The sequence below is a fragment of the Canis lupus genome, chromosome 28 (genome assembly GCF_011100685.1).
Source record: "Canis lupus familiaris isolate Mischka breed German Shepherd chromosome 28, alternate assembly UU_Cfam_GSD_1.0, whole genome shotgun sequence".
In the NCBI taxonomy this organism is placed as follows: Eukaryota; Metazoa; Chordata; class Mammalia; order Carnivora; family Canidae; genus Canis; species Canis lupus.
The window spans coordinates 4,088,015-4,113,877 of NC_049249.1; the positions used below are offsets into that span (position 1 = coordinate 4,088,015).

Below are 25,863 nucleotides of genomic sequence, written 5' to 3' on the forward strand. Positions count from 1 at the left end.
CAGCCGACCCCGACGGCCCCGCCCGCTTTCCCGCCCGCGCCCAGCGTCGGGCTTAGGAAGCCTACAAACCGGCATATGGTTCTGATTAATCAATTGTCTATTTAAAGTGTGTGTGTGTGTGTGTGTGTGTGTGTGTGTGTGTGCGCGCGCGCGCAGCTCGAAGGATGATCTGTGCAGACCGGGAGATTGCCCCAGGCAGAAAACCGTTTCCGCGGGAGCAAGAGTCCGCGGAGACCCGAGGACCAGCCCGCGGCGGACGGCTGACCCTCAGAGTGGGAGGGACTCGGCTGAGGGTGGCAGCTGTGTCCTGCCCCGGACCCCTGTCCTGGGAGCTTGAAGGGTCGATGAATGCCTTGGTGGACACTGAGCTAAGGACTGATAGGTCGCCAGAGGTGTCCGGGCATCCTCGAGGGCGCTGGGCCGCGCGTGAGACCGCAGCAAGGAAGTCCTGAGCTGCCGCTGGACCTTTAGCCATTCCGTTTCTTTGGACCAGGATTTCCTTGTATGTGAACCGAGGGATTTGAGGTAGACATTGTGGAAGATGGCTTGAGATCTGATATTGTCTGATTTTAGTGGGGGGGGTGGGGGGGAGAAAGCCCTCCCTAGCATCCCCTCTACTCAACTGCTCATTTCAGGGCATCCCCAAGGCACTTTGTCCTGCCCTAGGGAGTGATGGTCTGAGCAGGGGAGGGGATGTCAGGCAGCACCAGCCCCTGCCTGTGTCTGGGCAGGACACGAAGGTTCTAAGAGCAGCTCTGGGGTCTGGCCTCCCATCAGGCTCTGCTTTCCTTAGCGCAGGTTACCACACAGCCTCTCTTAGCCTTTTTCCTCAAGCTGTGTTGTAGGGACAATAACAATAGCAGACGCTTCCCTAAGGTTGTTGTGAAGGTTAAAAGCAATTCTGTGTCTGAAGGGTTTGGCACTCTACCTGGCAGGTGGCAGGCAATTGAAGGTTACTGTCACCATTGAGTACATTACTTAGAGCAGAAAATGGAGGTGACTATGGGATGCATCCTGTAGAAGTAGCATTCCTAGAAAGGAGGATTTGCTCCTAATCAAAGCTGTCTTCACTGGATGATGGTTACTGGGATGTCTTTAATACAGATAGTCTTCTCAGATGTGTCTTGTGGGAAATCCCACAGGTAAGAGAGTCTGGATAGCCTTCTTCTAAGATAGGCTTGCTGAATGTCCAGCCTCTTCCTTTTTTTTTTTTTTTTTAAGATTTATTTATTATTTCTTGAGAGACGCAGAGACACGGGCAGAGGGAGAAGCAGGCTCCATGCAGGGAGCCTGACGTGGGACTCGATCCCCAGTCTCCAGGATCATGCCCCAGGCGGAAGGCAGCGCTAAACCGCTGAGCCACCGGGGCTGCCCTCCAGCCTCTTCCTAATTTCAAGTTGTCATTCCTCTTTCATGTCATTTCTGTGCAAATGTAAATAAACATTTATAGTGTTAACACTCCTTCCCCAAATCTGGCCCAAGACTGAATAATTCATCTAGTCATAGATTCCATGGGTCTGTGACCTTCTGAGGATAAGGACCATGTCTTTTTCCTCTACCAGTACTTTACACATAGGAAGTGTTCAATAAATGTGAATTGAATTGATTAAAATAAGAACACACAAGGATCTCTCCCTTACCCAGAATCTCTGCCACTTGACTAGCCCCTTGAGCAGATGGCAGGAATGATTAAGTTTACTGTCTGACATAATTAAGCTTTCTGTCTGGATGCCTAGTTATTATGCTCTAGTATGGCAATCAGTCTTGTGTGAGTCTATGTAGTATAAATTAGTTATCTAGTGTTTCTTTAAAAGATATTTATTTGTTCATGAAAGACACACACACACACACACACACACACACACAGAGAGAGAGGCAGAAACACAGGCAGAGGGAGAAGCAAGATCCACTCAATCCCAGGACCCCAGGATCACGCCCTGGGCTGAAGGTGGCACTAAACCGCTGAGCCACCTGCACGTCCCAAGTTATCTAGTGTTTAAGCCTGCCATGGTTGTTTGTCCTGTAAGTCTGAGGATCCAACTTGGGAGTGTGAATGGAAAGGTGAAGTATTCACTCTTGGGAGAATTAGAGAGTGGGTATAGAGCACAACATTGGTGGATTTAAGAGGTTAAGACAAGTTCTTTGGGCAGCGCTGGTGGCGCAGCGGTTTAGCGCTGCCTGCAGCCTGGGGTGTGATCCTGGAGACCTGGGATCCAGTCCCACATTGGGCTCCCTGCATGGAGCCTGCTTCTCTCTCTGCCTGTGTCTCTGCCTCTCTTTTGCTCTCTCTGAATAAATAAATAAATAAATAAATAAATAAATAAATAAATAAATCTTTTTTTTTTTAAAAAAGAGGTTAAGACAGAAGTTCTTTAAATACTTAAAGTGTTACTGCAAGTAAATATAAATGGCAGGCCACTGAACTGTCAGAGGATTACATTCCCAGGCTGGCAGCTTTGAAGCTCTCAATCCAAGTCTAAGTCCACTACATATCCTCAGTTAAGATGTTGTAATCAGCCTGTATTTGACATTCCTGATGATGGACCTTAGGAAGTCTACAGAAAAAGGAGTATCTGGACCTGTCCTCTACTCTCATATCCAATCATGGCAAATGCTCAGGCTGTCCTCTCTTTCTGCTGTCCTTAGACACTTTAAATTGGATGAGACTATCTACTCCCCCAGGGCAGGAACATGGCCTCTCCTTTTTCTCTCAGGCACCCCTAAACCAGGCCCAGGACCTGACCCATTATAGGTGTTCTCTGCATACTCACAGATGCGTGAATGAATAAATACTAGTATTCATTCTACAGCTCTAACTTTCCCCTAGTGGGGGCCAAAGTAATAGCAAGATAAGCCTCTACTTCCACTAACCAGATGCAAAACAGCCTCACTTCCTGTTGTGCTGCAATACACAGTAGAACCACTCCCATCCATGTTAAACATTCTATCCTTTGTCTACCTCCACTAGCCTTATAAGTGCTGGGTTTTCTTCTTTATTTATATCATTTGTTTTTCTTCCTTTGTCCTACACTTTCCTTACTGATCATGCCATGTAGCCACATCTGGCACAAGCAGAGTGTGCACTCAGCAGCAAGTGCTTCTCTCAGTGCTCCCTCTGTTTTAACCCCTCTAATCCTCTTGACATCCCTGTGGAGTAGGTTATGGTCCTCAGTTTACAGTGAAAGAAACAGAAACTCAGAGAAGAAACTGCAGAGGCTCTCCCAGGACAGAACCTGACATGAAATCAAAGTAGCAGGGTTAGGGTCAGCTGTCACTTCTTGTAAACTGTTATTTGAATCCCCCATTAGAATTGTTGTTTTTAAAATAAATTGAGATTCTGCCATCAATGGATTTAAATTGTTAGCTTTTTATTATTTTTTGAATTGCTAAATCAAATACTAACTGTATATAATTTATATTTTGAGAGATAATGAGTAATTCAAGTTCTGTGGCAAGTAATGGTGATATACATAAAATAAATAGTTCCATTGAGAAAAATACTAACGTACTGTTGTGGTATATTAATACCAGAAGAATGTAGTTTTTTTCCCCCAACAATCTCTGACGCTTCTTTACTTTGTCTGTAAAACTTTCCCACTCCCTAAGCCTGCTTTTGAGCTCCTGCCAAATGAAAGTGATAGGGGCTGACTTCCTTGCTATAGCAAGCTCTGAATAGGCTTTGCCTATTCTCATTCCAACCATCTTTGTTTCCACCGTTTTCCCAGTGGCGCCACCAAGATATGCTCTTCCCTGCTTATTGCCTCAGACCAGAGGCTTCAATCAGGCATGGTATTCACAGAGGCCCCCTATGAATTGCTGTTCTTGGTTTATCAAGTCTGTAAGGATATGGTAAATTGGCATTGGGTCAGACCACTGCTCGCTTTGTATGGAGTTCCTTGGCTATTTCTTAGTTTGGGAATCTGGTTTTGTTATCGATTTCCATTTGTTAGGCATCTTTGATGGAATCAGTTCATTCCTTTCATCCCCTTTTGCTGTCTTTTATGTTTTGTGTACTTTCTACGTGTTGTTTATCATATGGAGAATCATAGGATAGAACATTGGCACAGCCCTAGAACCCTGTTGCTCAAGCTGGTTCACAGACCTGAGTTTGGTCTTCTCTCCACACCAGTGTCCATCTATACATGGTATTTCCCCCCATGTCTTCCTTGTGTCCAAATTTCCCTCTTCTTGTAAGGGTACGAATCATCAGATTAGGGGCCACCTTAATGCAGCATGACCTCATCTTAACATGATTGCATCCATAAAGACCCTATTTTCGGATAAGGTCAATTTCACAGGCTCTGGAAGTACGGACTTGAACTTATCTTTTGGGGGCCAATTCTACCCACTGTAGATGGCAACCTCACCAATTTCTGATAGATTCAGGTGCTACTCTTTCTGCATTAAACCCTGCCACTTTTGCTCAGTCTTTTCCTAGGAGTAAACATATGGCAGATGGTGAGCATTTTAAATAACCCACAATTTTCTCTATTTCCCAGACCATAACTATGAGCCTTGAGCCGTTGATTGCAAAACATTCCTTCCTGCTCTGTGACATTGTCTCTTCAAAGGTAACAGGGAGAAACTTACTTTGCAATACTAAATGCACGCCAGAGTACTTGGGACTATTTGTGAGATTCCATAGGATCCCTTTACTCAGAAGCAAGCTGATTCTGCTCTGGATTCTCCATTATATTTGATACACACCCCCAGATAATTTTCTTACCTGGGGGTGTGTATCAAATATACCTGACACTTTCTGGGCTAAAAATTCTACTGTAATGGAATAAGAATAATTGGAGTAGAATCTATTAAAGTTTAGAGAGAACCTACCAAACCATTACCCAAACTTCTCCAATATCCCTTGAAACCAAAAGCAAAGGAAGGGATTAAATCTATAGTTGAAGTCTTATATCCAAAGATCTTCTTGTACCCTACCCTTGTAATATGCCCATCCTGGCAGTAAAGAATGGCCTCAGGGCCATTCACAAAATTGTTATTCCCCATTCTCTGGCCCATATACCATCCTGTGAGCCACTTGCTGAAGACACTGGCTGTAGTGAATCTTTGCTCGCTTTTTTCAATGTGCTTCTAGAACAGGACAGTCAATAACTTTTTGTACATATTAATAGCAAATTTCCACAACATAAACCCTACAATTTTAACCATTAAGTATACAGTTCAGTGGTATGAAGTACATTTACATTGTTCTACATAGCCATCGCCACTATCCAGCTCCAGAACTTTTTCCTCATCCCACATTGAAACTCTTCCCCCATAAATACTAACTCCCCACTTTACCTTCTCCTGGCCCCTGGCAACCAACATTCTACTTTCTGCCTCTATGAATTTGACTGCTCTATGTAACTCATATGAATGGACTCACATACTATTTGTCTTTTGAATATGTGTTTGAATGACGACAGTACCTTTCTTACCTTCACCTGGGGAAGATAACTGTCCTTCAGGATGGTCATGCCCCAAGGGTTCACCGAAGTATCCTACTATTTTTCTCAAGTTGTTAATCAAGATCTAAATGATCTAATTTTAATTAAATGAAAAGGAAAAATGAAAAAAAATTAAATTATCTAATTTAAGTTATCTAAATTTCCCTTGTGATTGTTAGGACACCATATGTAGATGATCTCCTACTCTACTCAGAGAAAAAAGGATTCCATTTACTTATTCTCAGCCTTAGAAGAAGGTCATAATATTTCAAAAGACAAATTGCCATTTTGCCAAAATACAGTCTATTATTTAGGATGTGGTTCAACTAGAAGCAGAAAACATTCTCTTCTGATAGACTAAAACCTACTCAAATCTATGGTAGCTCCTTCACAAAATCACATCTGAGAGGATTTAAAGGTTTATTTATTTATTTTTAAGGATTTTATTTATTCATGAAAGACACACAGAGGGAGAGAGAGAGAGAGAGAAAGAGAGAGAGAGAGAGAGAGAAGCAGAAACATAGGCAGAAGATGAAGCAGGCTCCTCGCAGGGAACCCAATGTGGGACTCAATTCTGGACCCTGGGATCATGCCCTGAGCCAAAGGCAGATGCTCAACTGCTGAGGTATCCAGGGATCCCAGGATTTAAAGGTTCCACTAGATTTTTCAGCCCCATTGTTGCTAAATTTTTCTGTGATTTTTATACCTCTTTATGAACTAAGTTCTTAGTAAGAGATTCTCTCCTCTGGGAGCCCCAAAATGAACAGGCTTTCTGGAACCTGAAGGTGGCTCCTCAGTGACCTCTTTCCCTAGACATCTGAAACAACAGAAGGCCCTTCTGTCTATTTGTGCATGAGCAATCTGGACAAGACCTTGGAGTTTCACGGGAACCATCCAAAACCCATCACTTACTACCTAGCCTTCCCTTGACATGCTATATGCCCCTAGTGTTAGGGCAGGTGTTCTGCTGCAAAATTTGTGGATGCTTCTGCCGAGCTAGTTCCAGGCTCCTCGCTTGACCTCATGATCCTTCCTGAAGTAGAGACATTACTATTGACTGGAAACAGCACTTCTCAGCCAGCTGCTTAACATCTTATGAAATTCTATTACTCTCTCCCTCTCAGGTACTACTTACTGCTACAATACCCTGAATCCAGACATTCTGCTTCTCTTAGCAGAAGAAGGGGAGCCTAGTGATCATTTTACCTCAGATAATTTGGGAACTCTCTGTACCTTACTCACATGTATTATAGTCTCATATTGAGAACCCTGAACTAATCCTGTTTGCTGATGGATCATTCTCGAAGCTGGAAGATATCAAGCAGCATGTACTATCATTAATTGAAGGTCTCCTTTAGAATTTAGTCCTCTCCTGAGGTAAAATCAGTCAAAATGGCAGAAGGTGTTGCATTTACTACAGCTTGTTAACTAGCCAAAGACTAGAGGGTAAACATATAATATAGACAGGAAATATGTTTTTGGGGTGCCACACAACTTTGGGATGCTAGAACCCCCACAAAAATGGACAAGTTAAGCAACTTTTAGATGCATTCTATTTACTACAAAGGTGACTACTATGAAGGTCGAGAACCATGCAAAAAGAGACAACAATATTGAAGCTAAAGGCAACGCTCTGCAGATCATGATGCCAAACAACTAAATTTTCTCCCTGAAACTATTCATGGAGCACAAATTGATTACTACCTTAAATTGACACTGGAGAAGCTGTAAAGGGACAGCTGCATTGTTCTAAATTTCATGTGGGTAAGTCATGGTGTGTGCCAATCCTAATACTGTCCTTGGATCAGTGACACAGGGAAGGTGGGGCAGGCTCTACAGTGCCTTACGGGTAAAAGCTACTTGCTCTGTAAAACTGACCCTCAGGACCTGTATGGAATTTATTCTTGGGCCTGGGTTAGGATTCTGGGTTCAAAGCATCTGACAGGGGTTATTAATTGTTCTCATTCTTATTTATGTCATAGGGGTAGTAATACTGGTCCACTGCATTCTATCCAGGGTCTGAAATGCTTCTGCACAGCTACTTTCCTCATCAGATGATCCTCATGGTGATACAACAGAAAGGCTGAAAAGACTTCATGATACAGTTGGCCTTGTAGAGGACTGAACAATCAATCTCAAAGTGGTGAAGATCTGGATTTCTTTTTTTTTTTTTTTTTTTAAGATCTGGATTTCTAGACTTCCCTAAATTCACCAACTTCTCACAAGCAAGAAAATGATCAGAAAGGAAGACTGAGAGACAATATGCAGACATACAATGACCAGACCACATGTAAACTGAGAAGCCCTGACCCATACCTCTGTAGGAACTGGCCCAGAATGGTCGGGGCTTGGTCTATGACTGCCACGTTCCCCACTTTTGCTATTTCCAAATCAGAACCAATCAGAGAGAGCCAAATATGTTCCCAAAGCAAATCTCATAAGATGCCCGACTTCTAGGTAGCCTACCTTCCGCTTCCCCCTGCCAACAACTTCCAAGCACAACGTGCCTGAAGCCTCTCTCCCTCACCCCCTTTTTTACTGTAAAGCTTTTCCCTCCTCTGCCTGCGTTCGAGTTTCTGTCAAAACCAACTGATGGTGGTTGACTCTCTTACTATAGCAAGTTCAGAATAAATAACCTCTGCTTGTTCTCATTTGGATGGTCTTTACTTATTTCCATGAAACTTAAGATTATAGATAATTGGGGTCCTCTGAAAAAAATACAATTTTCTACCACAATGCTTTTTTTAAAAAAATATTTTATTTATTCATGAGAGACACAGAGAGAGAGAGAGGCAGAGGGAGAAGCAGGCTCCCCAAGGGGAGCCTGATGTGGGACTTTATCCCAGAACCCCGGAATCATGACCTGAGCCAAAGGTGGATGCTCAACCACTGAGTCACCCAAGTCCCCCACACAATACTTCTTTTACTTCAATGACTATCTCATGAAAGACCAGAATCCTTCCATCCTCTGTATCACTCCTTTTCTTAAAAATCTGATAATCTTTTCTTTCCACACATTAGGAAGTCCCCCAAACCCTTGGCATGCACCTGACCTGCCAGGCCCTGTGGCCACAGACCCTCCAGGGAAATTTCCTCTTTAAAGCTCCCAGGATGGGGATCCCTGGGTGGCTCAGCGGTTTGGCGCCTGCCTTTGGCCCAGGGCGTGATCCTGGAGTCCCGGGATTGAGTCCCACGTCAGGCTCCTGGCATGAAGCCTGCTTCTCCCTCTGCCTCTCTCTCTCTGTGTGTGTCTAAAATAAATAAATAAATCTTTAAAATAAATAAATAAATAAATAAATAAATAAATAAATAAATAAATAAATAAATAAAAAATAAAGCTCCCAGGAGGCACAACATGTGAAGCATGTCATAGGCCCTTGGTGAAAGAAGCATCTGAGGACAGGGGCTGTGACACAGGCACCATGTGGGCTCCCTACAGTCCTCTGGGCAAAGTCCCTTGCCTCAGGGAGTAAGAGGCAGCCTTGCGTTCTTCCTTCTTCCAGTCTAGACCCTTCCCAAACCATAGGAATGACTTTACTCCACAGGGGAAATGACATGTGCAGAAAAGGACTGGCATGGAGGTGAGAGACAAGAGCAGCCAAAAAACATATGGTTTATTCTGGTACTGTTTACAAAACTGACCAAGATTAAAAGAAACGGGGACACTTAAAATGAACTTCACATTTTTATTCATGAAATTGATCATTTTCATGGTAAATATTATGTTTATGAAATATCAAAATGATTTCCTTCTCAAAAAGTTACTTTTGTGTTTTGTTTTGTTTTTTAGTTTTGGAATGTACTTACCTTGCTTCTCATGCTAACTTTGAACTTGAATTGCTGTGTCCTCTGAATGGATGCAGGGTTATGGTGCCTCCCGGTGTGGAACAGAACTCCTGAAGTCATGGTGGTTGGGTTGGAGTGGTCTTGGGTTGTGACTCCTTCCATGCTGCCTGGCCCAGTTCCTTGTGACACTGATGTTTCTGCAGTCACCAAGTTCCTGTAGATGGCTTCCCTGTCACAACTCTGGGCCAGGCTCACATTGAGAGATGTCGGTTGGCCAGGTCCTGTGATTTAGCACATCCCACAAAACATCTGCAAAATTATCTCATTACTTGACATAGCCATCAAAACCTGAGTTGCAAAGATTAACCATGATTTCTTTTGGGCATTGATAGTGCATACCTCTTTGACTCTGGGTGTGATGCTCACTCTTGCTGCTGTTACACTGCCCCCCCCCCCCCCCGCCCCATCCAGCCTTGGCTGCAGAATGGATAGGTGCTCCAAATTGAAAAATTCTCTACATAGAGGTTCTGATTTTTTGTGATGTCAGCTAAGAACAGTTCCTGTGAATCCCTAGAGTTCTAACAAGGCCATCAAGGTTGCTGCCTGTGGAGAAGAGATGAGAGAACAGAACAGGCAGACTGTTTTCTGCACAAGGACAAGAGCAGAGGATAAGGTCTGTGAATATCTTCATGCTGAAGGGATGAGGAAGCTCCTCCACCACTACGCATGCCCTTCAGACCACCATGTCTTTCCAGAGCCACAGAGTTAGGGATTTCTCAGGCATCATCTAGAACCACCCTAAATGCCACCTGCTAAATATCTTATACATGAATATGCCCAAGGGAGGAGAGGAAACCATTCACTGGGGGAAATGATGCTTTATTTATACTGGGGAAGATTATGCTTTCCCTTTGAATTTTCTATTACATATAAAGTATTTGTCCAAGCCCCATTCTCAGGCATTATATTCAACTAAATTTCCACTCTTAAAATAAGCTGCCCTTATGGTAGAAAAGCATCATTTGTGGAAATTGGTGGAGAAATGTGCTTTTTAAGACAAATAAACCAAACATACAAACACTACTAATGGAAGTTCAATGCTCTTGAAAAAGGGGGCTTTTAGTATTTTAGTATTAGCTTTTCTCAGCATGGGTTTCTAAACGGTCAGAGGAAAAGACTGTAACATATCGCTCACCCTAGAAATTACGTTTACTTCCAGCCCCTGTGATTCAGATTGAAGGGGGACGTCAAGAGTGGACATGGGTGCTGAGGCCAGAAGCCAGAGCTCCGAGGGCCAGGGGCAGTCTGTCCAGGTATGTGTGTGTGTGTGTGTGTGTGTGTGTGTGTGCACGTGTGTAATGACATAGGCTTTTGGCATTTCACGACACACTCAGAAATCAGATTTATATTGGTAACAACTTGTGTTTGCCAACTGACCTATCTGCTCCCTGCCAGGCATTTGAGGAGGAGTTCAGAGAATGCATGCATAACCCAGCAGAAAGACTTGGTCTTTTAAGCTTATGGTAGTTCAGGGCAAAAGTTTATCACTGACTGTACCAGACTTTCAGTTATGGCTATGCATTTTGCATCCCTTCTTGCACATCTGTCTAATGGCAGCTTTAAGAAATCAGCCCCATTTGCTAGAGAACCGCAAACACCTGAACTCGATGTGGCTGTTGCTCTCTTTCAGGGAAAGAAACACAAAGGAAAGAATGGTGGAACTAGCTGCACTTTAACAGTTCCCATAATGTGCCTAGTCACCTACATATTGTTCAAGATAAGTCAATGACCAAGCACCTCCTAGTTCTTTGAGCACTGTCACTTCCCCAGGGGTTACCATGACAGATCTCCTTGTGGTATTTCAATCCTTACACATTGAAACTTCAAAATCAGAAACCTGATGTTTCCAACTGGGAAGTTAAAAAGAGAAAAGAAGTTTACACATTTTACGATAGATGATTTTATTCACATAATTGAAATTATTTCCTTAGTCACCTTGTTACAAAAGCAAATTAACAATGGTATGGTTTAGTAACCTTTCATAAATAGATTTTACAAATTTTAATAACTGACAGATTGCTACTTAATGCTCAGTAATACTTAATACTTGGTAACTTCAGTGTATATGCATATGAAAATAGTCTGCTAGGACCAGTAAGTATGAGTGCTTTTAAAACTCAGGAATAGACATTAGATAACTGGTCAAGGGTTAAGACCTGGAGCTTTCACCCTGCCAGGAACAAACCCACTGTGGCAACTCGCACCTGTTGAGTAGGTATCTTTTAACAATTTGAAGAGTTTATCCTTTTTTCTGCATTTAATAAGACTGTCATTAACCACATCTGAAAACCAAAAGTTTACCACAACTAGATTATTTGTAAAAGAACTTATCACAGTGTGTCTGAAAAGTGGCCTAAACTAAAGCCACGTTACAGCGTGTTTTTCCAGCTCTCTGCGGGTTTGTGTGCACACGCATACACACACATACTATGAGGCTCTGCTACATACTCATCCAAGCTACAAAAATGCCCTAATTTTACTGCTTTTGTGAAACGCCTATGAGATACAGCGTTTGGATGAGACACTGTCAGTCCTTTACAGTGCTTTAAGTCTGAAGGCCAGGCAGCGTGTTGGGAACTGACCCTCTCCCTAGAAGTTACAGTCAGAAGAGCAGCTGGGGACTTCCCGAAAGCCACCCCCACAGATGGGAGGAGTACTGAGTGTCTGTGACCACAAACAAGCAGTGAAGAATGTCAAGAAGCTTATGAGTCATGGTCAGAATCTAATAAACAGGAATGTCTCACTATAGCAGCATTAACTTACAAAGACAGAAAGAGTGGATACACGTACCTTTTCACACAAGCTCTATGAGAGCCAAAACATTGTCTTTTCCACATCAGAACTGTAATCAGAGGGTAGCAGTCCTTGGTCATTGTCAATGTTACTTCTAACATAACTAGCTGAACTGTCCTTTTTAAGCTGAGCACTAACCCCACCCACTACTCCTAATGTATGAGACGAGCCACTGCTTTCTGGCGCTGGACATGTGGTGCATGAAGGCTGGCAGCAGTGGGATTCACAGCAGCCAAGTCTCAGCTGTCAGCAATCCTTGGACTGGAGGCCACTCCACTCAAATGCCCCTTTTCTTCATACCGTTCTTGTCAGGGCGCAGTGATCACTCAGTGATGGGGACAGAAGCGTCTGTGAGCCCATTCCCCTCACACCACCCACCTACATAGTAAATATGGCATCAAATCTCTCCATTGTGCTAAATTTAAAAATCATTTAAATCATGATAAAAATCAAACGTCTTCCTAAGAAAAGGCGCCATGATTAAAAAAATAAAACCAAAAATGTTCTCAAGAACTCGAATGCTGAGTTGAGGCCCATCCCGAGGTCTCCTCATCCCCTCCAGCCCTGGCTGTAGTGGGTTTTGACACCCCTACAAGGCCTTGCTGGGCTCTTGTTCTGAACAAGAACATGTTGTTTGGGCCAGATTTTATTTTTCCTGTTGCCTTTTGGTGTGTGTGCTTCGTGTTTAAATCTTGTTGCCTTGTTTGGTGGCAACCAGAAAAATAAAACAGCTCAGGTAGTGATTGAAGGACCCACATGTGTGAGGACAGAATGTGTGGTGGTCACCGATGAGCACGGACCAACACAGGGTACTACTGAGGGCCGAAGAGGAAGGAATAACTAAAGGCTGGACTCACAACTCTGGTCCAGTGGCTACGTGTGCCAGGAGGGAAAATCACCAGCCAGTGTGAGGTGCACAAAGGAGGGGCCGGCAGACTTTCCATTCTCGGCATGTTTCTTCCCCTTGTGAGTCCATTACCTTTCACAAAGAAATGTTAACTATCAAATGCGTCCATTAATTGTGCCGCTGAGGGTGAAACCATCCAGTTAGCATATACACTATCATTTGCATATCTTGGACACACAGAGTTAGTGCCATCAGCTCTCGTGAGTGGTACAGGACTCTCTTCAGGCCAGTTCGGGTCTGACATGCCTAAAAATGAAAACAGATAATTTGTTCTGCACTGAAGAACCAAAACTTCATGTGCAGACAGTAAGGCCTTGGCAAAACTCCCTTTGAGGTTCAAACCAAACTTTCTGGTTTCTGTGCCAATTACATGAATGGTTTCCTGCTTCAGGTTTCCAAAACACTGTTATATTTTGGGGGAAAGATCATGTGCTCTCTTGGTAACCAGAACTTAACAAGAACTACCAATTTTGACTTTTATGAGATTCAAACTTCCAAATCTAAGTATTTGTTGACCCGTTTAAGTCTTTTTCTAAGATAGCATAAAGCATTGCTGAATTAAAGGGCATACTGAAGTGGGAAGCTTTTAAAAAAAAGTTCTCTAACATAAGAAGCCTACTTGTCTTCCATCCAAGCCCACCATGGAGGAGAGAATCTTCCAAATCAAGGGTACACGCGGGCGAGCCCCATAGCGTCGACAGGACAAATGGCATGTAGCGCTAGACCCAAAGCCAGCAAGGAAATCAGTGATTCAGGAGGCATGCAAAAGGAACAATCTCAGCTGAAAAATGCTTGAAACTCCAAGATTTTAAAACAATCAATGATCAAGTTAGGAAACAGAAAATTTTTTAAGTGTTTAATCAAAGACAAAAGAAGGAGTTTTGGCAAGAACCGTATTTACTGTCCATTGCAAGACCACAGCACCACAGACTATGTTCTTTCAAAAGCATTTGCTCCAGCTTTTAGCACTGACTTCATAAACGACAACTGTCATGACAGTGTGTAATGCAAAGGATGTGAAAACAGCAGCCTGTATGTGTCTTCCCTAATGGGGGGCATGTGGGCGGGACCAGGCCAGGCCAGCCCACGCTCCCTAGTACCAAGTGGCCTCTGGGAGCCACCTGACCACCCAGCTGGGGTCTGGGAGTGACCACAGGCTGTGCCTTCAGTGCAGGCAGAGTGGTCCTGGCTCCTCCTGTCTAAATTAAATGCCTCTTCAGATTGGGTAAATTTATCCAGTAGTTAAATTAGAAGTATTATGACTTGATACATACCCACCCCAGAAATGATTTATCATTTTCTCAATATCCCCTGAGAGTTCCACCCAGCTCTCTTTCTTCTCTATAATAGTAAGTTGCTGGGCAGTGTGGTAATTATACTTATTTTCACATCCTTTTAAAAAAACAGTTTCAAAAATGCCTGAACGTAAACGGATGGAAAGTCAGACATTTACAAATAAAGAGGTTCAGAGAGAGCTTTGGTTTCATTCAGACCAGAAACACTATTAAAAAGCATTACAGAGAGTAAGGATAGTGCAGAGAGGCACAACGTTGCTAGAATCTAGTAAATGCATGTGAAATTCTACCATAGAGTTTGTTTTCAATCCACGTGGAGGGAAGGGTTCGAGGGAGGGGAGCATTATTACAGTCCACCAGAGGTGTCTCCTCCTCCGAGAGGCCATCGTCATAAAGCAGGGAGTCAGATGGGGTGGACGCCGCCAGGTCCAAGTAGTCCTGGAAGAGACAGATGGCTGTTCACCCTGGTGTAGGCCACAACTGGACTCGCCCCTTGCCCCTCCCCACCCAAAGGCAGAAGCCCTGGCTGAGTCCTACCCCATGCTGGCCTACTGGCCTCTCCCGGAGACTTGAAACCTTCACCAGACAGCCCCTCTCCCAGCCTCTGCTTCACTGGTGCTGTTCCACAGCCCTTGTCGCTTCCCCTAGAAATTCACCTTTTTGCGGGGAGAAATGTGCTCCTTCATTGTTCAAGTCCTGTCTCTGCAGCATGGTGGTATACCACACCCAGCACCAGGGACCTAGCCTGTTTACCAAACCCAAGGCTCTGGGACAGCTCACTCTAGCATTACTCATGTGGGAGTGTCAAAAAGCGTCTCCAACTTGCTGGACACTTTTCAGCTTTCCTCTGAGGACCCCTATCTTCTAGAACAGTACATCAGGGCTCAGAAATCTGAAGTCATTGATGCAGGTTTTGCATAGGATACTGCTATACACTTCAGCTTCAATGCAGGATTTCCCAGGGCCTGCCACTGCTGCTGCCCTGGTTAAATGTGTAAAGAACGATTCTAGCATTTTCCTGGCTGTTTTCTCAGCTCTGTTCTAGGAAGGCTGGCTCCTCTTGGCATCACCTATTACTTTTATTTAAGGCAACCCTATATTCACAGGATTTGGAGGCTCGGCCCAAACAGTGGTACACTGGTGTTAGGTTTTATTACAAGCACCTTACACTATGCGTCTTTGTTATTGTGTATGAAGCAATGCCAACTTTTAGTAAATGTGTCAATGCAAAGATGAAACCCTGAAAGCAAGACTTGTGCCTGTCTTGTTTGCTTGTATTCCCAGCATCTGAGACAGAATATGTTACATAGCAGTTGCTCAATAAGTATAAGTTGAAAGTTGTTGGCTTTCTTATTTACCTACAGAGTTGTAACCTGGAGCACACAGGCTAAATCTGGATTCCCAGATATGCTTTACTTGGAGCAGACTGAGCTTTTGGAAATTTAAACTAGTTATTAACATTAGAGACTGGGAATCTTAACACAAATATCCTTTAAAATTTAGAGGACCTGACACTCTGGCTCTCATATTCCTACAGATTACATGTGGCTATGCTGAGGGGTCCTTCAGACGTGCTCCTCTGTTTTTGCCATGGTCCCAACTACTCCCTAGCCACTTCCAACCCCTACTTCAACTTCCACTCTTTCATGTTCCGTTACTAAAAATTATTTTGACTTTGGAATATTTGCCTCCCACATCTGTCTGCAGAGAGTTCTAAGTATAAAGGGAAGAACCTTGGTTTCTTTATGATTTGAGAGGGGGCCTGGCTCAAGGAGTAAGGGTTTGGTTGCAGGCTGCCCTCAGGAGGCAGCATGACAGTCTCCCTTTGCATGGCCTTGCTCTGCCCCTGCACTGGGACCTCCATAGAACTGAGGTGAGGCTGGAGTCCCCCACTGCTGTGTTCAGCGTGCAGGTGGCCAACACAAGGAACTGGCTCCAGGTACTCACTCTGTTCTTAACCATCATCTTCTCTAGGTCTTTGCTGATGTCAGCAAACACTGGCCTCTTGTCTGGTTCCTGCTTCCAACACTGCAGCATTAGACCATACCTGGCGGGAAGCACAGATGGGCAGTTATGACCTTGCAAGGATTGCCCAATCACAGCCACCACACTCAGCACAGTGCCTTCAGCCCAGAAGGCTCTGTTCTCAAACTCAAAGCCATTTCTGCATCACTGACATCCTTCTCTGAGTTGGGCCAGCATCTACGGGGTCACTAGGCCCACTCAGGGTGCCTGGTGTTGTGGTCCAGCATCTTCTGAGTCTCCTTTCCCTTGAGAGAGATTTGTTTTCAATTCCTTTTCAGACGTATTAGAAAACAGCTAACAGGATGCCAAGCCTACTATGGTGGCTGAGGGAGCAATGCCAGTCCTTCAAACACTTATGAAATATTAAGTGGTTGTAGAAAAAACAAGCAAAATATCTGCCAATCACCTGTCTTGTACCTGCCTCACTTCCTCATTTCTCTGGGTCTATGGCATGGCTGCAGGGGCCCCAGGGCTGCTATGTGGGTGTGCGCTGGGCCAGCTGCCTGCCAGCCCAGGCCACCCAGAGAGATGGCACCTGCACTCCCTCATTTAGCCCTGAGCCAGGGTAGTCAGCACACAACAGATTTTGTGGAATGAATGGACCAGTGTGTTTCTGCCTATGATGGTCCCTTTCTCATGTGTTCTCAGCCTGTCCTCTGAGAATTGTCTGCTGGAACCACCATATGTGAAGACTCTGGGGCTCCTGGGCTGTGGTGCAGGGTCCTTATGTCTGCTACCTCCTGACCTCTGTGCTTCCATGTGGGGACTCCCCAACATGCACCTGTCGGCTCATTCTGAATTACCTGCTCCTCCCCAAGTATCCTGCAGGGACAGGCCTTGGGTTTCATCTGCTCCCTGGGTCTGAGGCACCCTTTCATCCTTCCCAATTGCCGCTCATCCAAGTCTCCCCCACACCCTCAGGAAGCACACTCAGTCCCCAATGGAATCAGAGTCCCCAGCATCTGTTGTGGTGCCTAGTGGTGGCTCTCTGACTTCTGGCATGCTCTGCCCTGTTACTATCTACCACCTGCTTCACCCTGGGCTTGCATCCAGGGCTGCTCAGGAGCAGGGAGGGAATGAGTATATTGTCTGTGTCTGAGGGAGGCTGGGCTAAAGCAAAGCCTGCTCACATCTCCTCGCTGCAGTTGTCAGGCCTCTCCATCCGGTAGCCTGTCTTCAGAAGGTTGAAGAGCCGCTCTGGAGGAATCCCAGGGTAGGGGTTGCCCCCCAGAGTCACAATCTCCCACAGCAGGACACCGAAGGACCACCTAAGGGGAGTGAGACAACCAGTGAGTGGCTGTCCTGGGCCAGCGGTGTCCTCCCCTCAGCAGACGATATGTCCATCCTCCCAGCAGCTGTTCACCCCACCAGCCCTCAGTGCAAAGAGCCATCTGGGGCCTGACTTCATGGATGGATGTAGAATGGAGGTGGGGGTAAGCTATCTGCCTGCCCAGCTCTCACCCCTGCAGTGCTGCAGCCCAAGAGGGCCACTGCCCAAGCTCAGACCCCACACCCACGAGGGGTACTTGGCTGGCCCTGTGGAGATGCACCGAAGCATCAGAGACAGCACAAAGCAGCTGAGCAAGTGCAGCAAGGTGCAAGGCGGGGACCTAGGTCACGGGGATCTAGGCCATGAGACCCAGGGCTGCTTGTACCAATTCTTTCACCTTTCTTGTGGGCTTGGAAATTTTCATGAAATCTTAGAAGAAAAAAGGCCCTGACATAGAAAAATATTTAACTGTGAAGTGCGAACCACATTACAAAATAGCATTGTCACATGAGCCCACTTACAGCAACAGACAGCATACACCTGCACATAAGGAGAACACTAGAAAGCCCATGTAGGCCAGGAGCTACAGGAGCTACTTAGAGGCAGTGGGATCCAAGTGACTTCCAGTGTCTTCATTACCCTGTTCTCTGCATTTTCCAACATTTTACATACTCTCAACATAGCTGTTTTGAACTGTTCAGGAGCTGCCTTTCCTCAGCCCACATTATTCAAGACATGCACATCTGTTGATGGCAGCATACTGAGTAACAAGTCTGTTGTGTTTTTGAAAGTTATCTGGTCTTATGATTGGACCTGGAAGGCCAACTTTTAGTTCTCATTTTTTGAGCAGTTTGGGACTCACTCAAGGCCACGCTCCTTGTGGGTGGGGACCATTCTGCTCCCAGGGGAACTTGCCTGAGCCCAGCCCACACTCAGGTCCACAGCCGGGGAACTGCTTGGCTGGGCCTGGGTGGCATGAAGATGCCCAAAGAGGAGAGGGAGGGGCTGCAAAGGGGAGCAGTGAGCGGAACTTGCAGTTACCTGCTCATGGCTCTCATGCACTCCACTGCAACTCTCAGAACCACTGCACAGGTCCCTGCCATTTGCTGAATGAATATACGAAGCTCCCTCAGCTTGCAGGGAGGGGCAGCAGTCATTGCAGATGGTTGGTATGAGCCAACAGGCACTGGTGTCCCAGCCACGCTGCCCAGATAGGCATTGTGGCATATTATACATGTAACCTTGACCCCAGAAAGGCAACACCCACACTTACACATCACTTTGGGTGGTATAGATATGATCGAAAAGAGATTCAATTGCCATCCACTTGACTGGAATCCGACCCTATAAAGGGAATGAGGAAAGGCATTAACATCACTCTGACAACACCCTGGGAACCAGGGGTTAGGGGTGTGGAGGAGGGTGAGGTCATGTCCCAGGCACTCCCGGCTCTGGAAGGATGCTATGTAACGACATGCAGAGTGCTCCCAGATACAGAATTGACAGCAAGTTCCAGAGGGTCTGGAACTCTAATCTGGCATGGCTGAGACACTGGAGGGAGTCAGCTGGCCTGCCCACAGGTACACAGGGCGTGCTTGTCATGCACCACATCCCTGCTGAGAAGAAACCCAAGGAATCATGACTGGCTCACACCAGCCAGGTCCCTTCCCTACAGCCAGGTCCAGAGGGTTCTGGGTGCCCAGGGTGGTGAAGCCCAATGTGTGGGCAAACAACACCATCCAGCAAGATCTCCCGATTTCTGAGGGTGAATGAGTTTGGGATACCAACTTCCAGCACTTCCATCTTGGGGACTTTTGATGAAAACCAACACGCTAAAGGCTTTTCTGAGACACCCCGAGGGAAGAAATCTGTTTCCATGCTTTGGGGCTGCTTCTTTCCCCATCATTTTATCCCAAAGCCCTGTGAGCATCATCTGAGACAGTGTCCCCACTGGAGAGGTGCTGGGGTCAGACCTAACAAGGCTTCCCATGCAACTTGACAAATAGCTTTTCAGTAGGTTAAGTCTTAGGACACAAGTCAGCCAAAAATGCATGTGTTGGATTTTAATGCAACTTTTCCTATAATTTCTTTTTCCTTAAAGCATTTTTTTAGGATTTACATCCTTAATGAAGGGTGATTTTCTGGGAGCATGTGTTCATAACAACACTGCCTGCTGCCTGCACTCTCTAGGGGCCCTTGTGCTTGGATGCCGGTACTTCTCTGCTCCATGACACAGGCCATTCTTGGAGGACCAGTGCATCAATAGAAAGCCTCTGTCCACAGCTCTGCACGGGGCAGAAAGGAGGCTTCTCCACTTCCCCTTTAGTAGTTCTGAGATATGCTGTCATAACGGAAGCCCCAGAAGAAACGAAACCTCATCCTCACAGCCTGTGGCAACACAGGGCTTCTCCTGACCCATTAGAGCAGATCTGAAATGTATGCAGCCACTTTTTAATTTTTTTCTCTTTTTTTATTTTTGTGCAGTTTCGTTCTGAAGGCCAGGCAGCTGTGACTCTCGAACAGCCCTGTGAGTGGCCCTGTCTCATCTGTCACAAGAAGGCTGCAGGGGAAGGTCTGAGAGGGCAGTGGAATCACGAGCGTTAGGAGGAATGCCACAGGGAGCTGGACAACACAGCGAAGCAGACTTCCTCAGAAGAGTCCCCAACCACCTATTTCAGAGGTTCGGAAAAAGCTGTCTGAGAACCTATGCTGTGTCTCTGGACTCCATCTCAGGGCCTCCCCGTGAACCTTCCAAACTCACCCAGCCAGAGGTTCCCAGGCCCCCATCCCAGGGGAACCACTACCTGTAAAGCAGTTCATTCCTCCCTGCCCAGAATGACTGCCACACTCAGGTATGTTGACTTCAGTCTCCTTTGAGTGAAGAGCTGAAGTTACAGAGAGGAAACAAGGGACCTTTCATCTTGTGGAAGCGAGAGGAACAACTGTGGAGGAACTGTCATTTCCGCAGGAAATGTTCCGCAGGAACAAGTCACCGCTAGTGACTTTCCAGTGTTGGTGGTTAAAAGCAAGAGAAGCCCGGGGGCCCAGCTCCTTAGCAGGCCCTCTGAAAGCGTGGGTATGGCTCTTAGGAAGAGAAGAAACAGACCCGGGGGAGAGGGGAGGTCCTGAACTGGCTCTCTGGGAAACCAGGAATCAGGGAAGGGTTTGAAGATGAGGATAGAAGTTCATAATCTAAAACTCTGCTCTCTCCTCCCCAGTGTTCTAGGGGCTCTGCCCCTACCCACTGCAGGAACCCTGCCCCCTGCCCTCCACCCTGCTAGGGGAGCCCTGGGCCCTCCCTTGCCCCCACAAGGACCTGGTACCTTGCTCCTCTTCACGTAGGAATCCTCCTCATAAACATCTCGGGAGAGGCCAAAATCTGAAATCTTCATCTTCCGCCCCTCAGCCACCAGGACGTTTCTGGCGGCCAAGTCCCGATGGACAAGCTGCAGGGAAGACAACAGACAGGGACCCCTCAGGCCCGGGTCCCCATCGCTGGCAGTGGGGAGCCGGGGCTGGCATGGCACACACCTTCATCTCTGCCAGGTACCGCATCCCCCGAGAGATCTGCCAGGCGAAGGAGATGAGGTCGCCCATGGTCAGCGCCCGCTCCTCGGGGTTGTCCAGGTAGCTGGAGCTTCGGCTGCCTCCACTGCCCACGTAGCCTGGACCCGCCTTGCGGCTTTCTCGGAGGAAGCCCCGCAGTGAGCCATACTTGGCATACTCCACAATGAGGAAGAGTGGCCCTGGGGGCAGAGAAAGGGGGCTGTGAGAAGTCCGGCCAGCTCTAGGAGCATGGGAGGAGGCTGCAGGGTCCCCAGGCAGGCTCTGTATCCTACCAATAAGTGGGCAGAAGGACACAGCCATGCCAGTGGCCTGGGTGCCAATGCAGCATGAGTCCATGTGTCAGTGTCTGCTCACTTGTGTGGCTTGCTCTCCTCACGCTGCCCATGCCACAGTGGGCTCCCTGGGCTGCTGAGTGCAACCTTCTGGAGTGCCACTGTGCTCAGCATTCCCCTGAAAGGCACACTCCTGCTGCTAGGATGTCATGTCTTTCTACGCCCTTTGCCTCGCTGCAGCACAGGCTAGGGATGGCTGACAGAGGATCTGAAGCCTCACATGGCACGTGTTCCCTGTTCTCAACAGGACTTTGGCTGCCATCTTGTCCCAGGCCCAGCCTCAAGTCCTGCTGGTGCCAACCAGCATCTTTTCTGCCCTCTCCCTGGTGCACAATGCCCTCTCGTACCTGCAACACACACATCTGTGCACAGGAGCACACACATACGGAGAAGCCCTTAAGTGGCACAGACCAGGCCAATCTCCTGTGTCCTTAGGTGAGAAATGGTGATGATGCCTCCATCATGCGGGGCTGGGGCTGGGGTTACTTGGGGGTCATGGTATGCCTAGTCCCCAGTAGGTACCCAGGATACACCATCTGTTTCTAGAGCTCTCTGCTCTGGGGCTCCACCTGGAACATGGTGTTGACAAAGCAGGATGTCACCAGAGACCTCTGAGCAGCTGCAGCAGCTTAGGGAACACCTAGGCCTCGGAGTAGAGGCCTCATGCGAGCAGTCCTGCAGCAGCCCCTCCTGGTCCTCTCACCAACATACAGGAGGATGCACACAACTTTGGTGGGGGCCGGAGCAACCGAGGACAAGGGAGGAGAAGGAGGAAGAATGAAGCAGCCCAGAACCCTTAGCCTCCCCTGGGCAGCTGCCTGTCCCTTGGCCGGCCTTACCATCCTGGCTGCAGGCTCCGTACAGCTTGATGACATGCGGGTGGTTGACCTGCTTCAGGAGATTGAATTCTGATAGCAGATCCCGCAGCTCGCTTGGGGAAGCATTCTCTGAAATGCACATAAACACAGCGAGTTGCCAACAAATCCCTTCTGGAAGCCCCTTCTTGTGACCATCCCTGGGTCACCTGATCCACATCATAGGTCTGCACAGACCCTGGTTATCTCCTTCCCAGACAGCCTACTTGGTTTTAGACCAGGCCCCCAAGGACCCTGCTGCCTGGGGCTCTTGGCCTTAGGATGGTCAACAGTAGCCTCAAATGCCTCCAGCGAATAATAACTCTGAGGAGCAAACTTCCACATCAGCCAGGTCTTTCTATGGAAACCTTCCCAGGACCGGCTGTGTGTATAAGTGGTAATATTTCCTTGCAATTGTCATCTTTCAAGGACAGTGGTACACAGACATTGTCCTCATAAATCCTTCTGGGAAGGTAAGAGGACTGTTTCATGTCCTATAACAGCTGTTGACCAAGCACTCAACAGGAGGTGAGGCCTTGGATACAGTTGGAGATTATGGGACTTCACAGAGGTGGCCTCTGCCATGTGCACACGTGCATCCTGAGGGTAAGCAGAGTTGTGCTTGGGCTCCCACGAGGAGCTGAAGCCTAAGGGGAGGGATGTGGGGTCAGAAGCCTTGGCTAAGCAGGCCTCCTGGGGCAGCTGCCTCACAGCTCACTGCCGAGCTATACCACATCGCCACCTCTGGCCACACACTTGTCTGGAAGTGAGAGGACAGCTGGGAGAGAGGGTGCTGGGCCCCATACATGGTGGCCTGGGGCTGGTCTCAGTGTGCCCCTTAGTGTTTGGGGCTTCAGGGGGGAGCACAGAAAGACACAGTCTGAGGCCTAGGTAAGGATTCAAGCACCTTGCACAGTGTAGCCCTGAGTGCTGCACTAGAATTCTCATGTGCACCTGCCGACTTGTACCCGCTGCAAGGCCACTGGGCCCTTGGTCCATGTGAGCCAGACTCCTGGCATGCCAGAGGGCCGTCCACCCAGTCTCTGCTCAGAAACACCAGTGAGTGTGTGTGTATATGGGTGAGTATGTACCCATTTAGAGCCAGACTTGTGGCACGGCCTGGTCTCAGAGGCAGGGCACATCCACTGGGGGCCACTGGGGATTGGGCCAGGTAGGGCCCCAAGAGACAGGGGCCAAGCCTTACAGGTGGCTTCTTCACCAGGACCACAGGGGCACCTGGTTGAAAGGGATGAATGGGGCAGATTGGGATGGAAGAGCTGTCAGTTCAAAACCAAAAGGCTTTTTAATTTTTAAAAAATTCAGATCTTTACCCAACATTGGTGCAGAAACAGCACCATTCTAAAACCTTCCCAGTGATGAAAAGTTCTCTTGCCTTGTTTCTCCAGGGGACTACCCTGGCCCTTGTTATCTGTGATGGTGCATGGGGGCATCTCCAGAATGCAGCCACTCAAGAATAGCAATGGGGGTGGGCTCTTTAGAGGGCCCTAGGCTGGTTGCCACACCCTGGTTGTCAGGGTGGCTCCAGAGCCACCTGTACATACTGCCTGGACAGGTACCTTTCAGCATCTTCACGGCAACGGTCGTGTATCCTGCTTTGCCTTTTAGCCGGAAAGCTGTTGCCTTAACCACTTTTCCAAATTCACCTTCTCCCAGAGTTTTTCCAAGAACTAAGTTCTTCCGAGGGAATTCCCACTTAGGATCCTCCTATGTGGGGTTGGAGGAAAGGGAAGAAGAGGAGAAGGGAGAAAGTTGGTGAGGGTAAGAGGAAAAGAAGAAGACAAGGCTCATAAATGAGTCTCCAATGGACAAGCTCTGGTGTGCAAACTGCCACCTGGACTAGTGGGCAATGGTTATCTACCTGCACTGAGAGTGGGACCCCACAGTTGGGCAGGACCTGTACCTTATGGAAAGATAAACGTTGCCACAGAATGGCCTGGACTCTGGATGCCTGGATCCTTGCTTGTCCCCAGTCTACCGAACATGCCCTTGGCCATCTCGGGCTCATGTCCTTGTTTCTCAAACAAGGAGTTTAGGGCTTACTAAGGATGTAGAGGGTGTTCACATAGGAGTGTGGCGTCTTTCCTGGGAGATGAGCCCAACCTTCCCGGTACTGTCCACAAGCCACTGATGTCCTACAGACTAGGCCCCAATCTGTCCTCTCCAGAGATTCCTAGGACCCTGTTGGCATTAGCAGCCTATGCTGCCTCCCAGAACAGGACCCCTAACTATGGATGGAAGTGTCCTTTTCTGTGTGGTGCCCCAGAAAAGATATCACTAGGGGGGTTGGAAGCCTCCATCCTGACATGTGGAAGAGGCTATTCCTCTCATGGGACTGGCCATTTCCTTGAACCTGCATCCACCTGCTACCATGCTCCCCTCTACCCATCTTGCCTTCCCACTAAAATCTCACTCAAGACTACTGTGGGGGGGTGCCTGGGTGGCTCATTCAGTTGGGCATCAGTCAGTTGAGCCTTTGGCTCAGGTTATGATCCCAGGGTCCTGGGATCCAGCCCTGCATCAGAGACTGCTCAGCAGGGACCCTGCCTCTCCCTTTCCCTGCCACTCTGCTTACTTGTTTGTGTGTGTGCACAATCTGTCAAATAAATAAATAAAATCTTACAAAAAAAAAAAAAAAAAAAAGGAAAGATTACTCTGGGACATCTTCCCAGACCCCAGCCTGGCCCCAAATCTTTGAACTCTGACCAGGGAGGCTGAAACCTCCCTTCATGTGCCGGCAGTGGGCATCTATTGCCCCAACTCTCCCTGCAGCTGGAGGTGGGTGTGGCCTGGGGGTGCTGCTATGATGAACCCTGCCAGACTCGCCTGACTCCCACAGATGACACCATTGGGTCCTCCGGCCCTGCCAAGCAGAGCCATGCTTTCCAACACCCAAGTATAGCTGTGTTTGCCCCTGTGGGCAGAGGTGACCTCCTTTCAGCACCGTATCTAGGGCTCCTGCTGGCCAGCTCCTGGGCATCCTGGTGTTGTCTCGGGTTCTGCAAGAACCCACAGTCAGGGGTGGAGTCGACAACATCATCATTGTTACCCTCGTGTCCTTCCTCCCCATTGCACCAGATAGGCATTCGCTGCATGTGGAAACTGCACTAAGCATGTGTGGATAGCACTGATTTGATTTTCTTTAGGGACATTAAAAATTCTCTCTGCTTTATATTGAGACAACTAAGATCAAGCAGTTGAGTAATGTGTCCTTAGAGCTGGTCAGTAGGCCCTGGGCTGCAGACTAGGCTCTGGCTTCTCCATGCTGAGGGCCCAAGCTGGTGTAGGCGGAGGGTGGTGTATGTTCACTTGTACAAGCACCTGCCAGCACTGCCCTTCCTGTGTACCTCACTGTACACTGCCTGGGTTTATAAAGGAGTCAAGTGGCTCATCCCAGAGGCTGGCTGTGGTGGCAGAGATGCTTTACAGGACAGGGGTCACATCCCATCTGTGTAGTGACGGGAACTAGGAAAGCTAGGAGAGAGGCTGCAGTGTCTGCCACCAGTGGG

The 25,863-nt window shown here is 47.4% G+C and overlaps 2 protein-coding genes and 2 long non-coding RNA genes across 13 annotated transcripts in view; 2 read left to right on the forward strand and 2 right to left on the reverse strand.

Annotated features, from left to right (window-relative positions):
- The window catches only part of CSGALNACT2 (chondroitin sulfate N-acetylgalactosaminyltransferase 2), a 66,635-nt gene extending 56,923 nt beyond the window's left edge, over positions 1-9,712 (reverse strand). Inside the window, exons 1-2 of one of the 2 annotated variants that reach the window (XM_038578127.1) lie at positions 9,633-9,712; positions 9,255-9,542 (exon numbers count right to left, since the gene is read on the reverse strand). The gene's annotated coding sequence lies outside the window, so the exon portion shown is untranslated. Of the gene's footprint in view, positions 1-9,254 lie in introns of both variants that reach the window. The other variant, XM_038578126.1, reaches the window with a different exon arrangement.
- Positions 28-8,098, forward strand: LOC102156473. Of its 2 annotated transcripts, none has more exons than XR_005380401.1 (3): positions 28-525; positions 7,015-7,211; positions 7,430-8,098. It is a non-coding gene; the product is annotated as an uncharacterized LOC102156473 (long non-coding RNA). The 2 variants fall into 2 exon arrangements; XR_005380402.1 differs by having other exon boundaries at positions 28-502.
- Positions 9,713-9,770: 58 nt separating the features above from the next.
- Positions 9,771-24,289, forward strand: LOC102156973. 8 transcript variants are annotated; one of them, XR_005380392.1, is made up of 6 exons: positions 9,771-9,906; positions 10,453-10,546; positions 20,068-20,659; positions 20,926-21,129; positions 21,730-21,917; positions 22,840-24,289. It is a non-coding gene; the product is annotated as an uncharacterized LOC102156973 (long non-coding RNA). The 8 variants fall into 8 exon arrangements; XR_005380390.1 differs by lacking the exon at positions 22,840-24,289 and adding an exon at positions 22,029-22,833; XR_005380393.1 differs by lacking the exon at positions 22,840-24,289 and adding an exon at positions 22,196-22,833.
- RET (ret proto-oncogene) overlaps positions 12,274-25,863 on the reverse strand; it is a 31,113-nt gene continuing 17,523 nt past the window's right edge. Inside the window, 9 exon segments of the mRNA NM_001197099.1 lie at positions 12,274-13,239; positions 14,579-14,726; positions 16,236-16,335; positions 17,444-17,581; positions 18,857-18,927; positions 20,907-21,029; positions 21,115-21,329; positions 22,322-22,429; positions 23,914-24,061. Of these exon segments, the coding sequence (NP_001184028.1) occupies positions 13,082-13,239; positions 14,579-14,726; positions 16,236-16,335; positions 17,444-17,581; positions 18,857-18,927; positions 20,907-21,029; positions 21,115-21,329; positions 22,322-22,429; positions 23,914-24,061 (1,209 nt within the window). The 3' untranslated portion in view covers positions 12,274-13,081.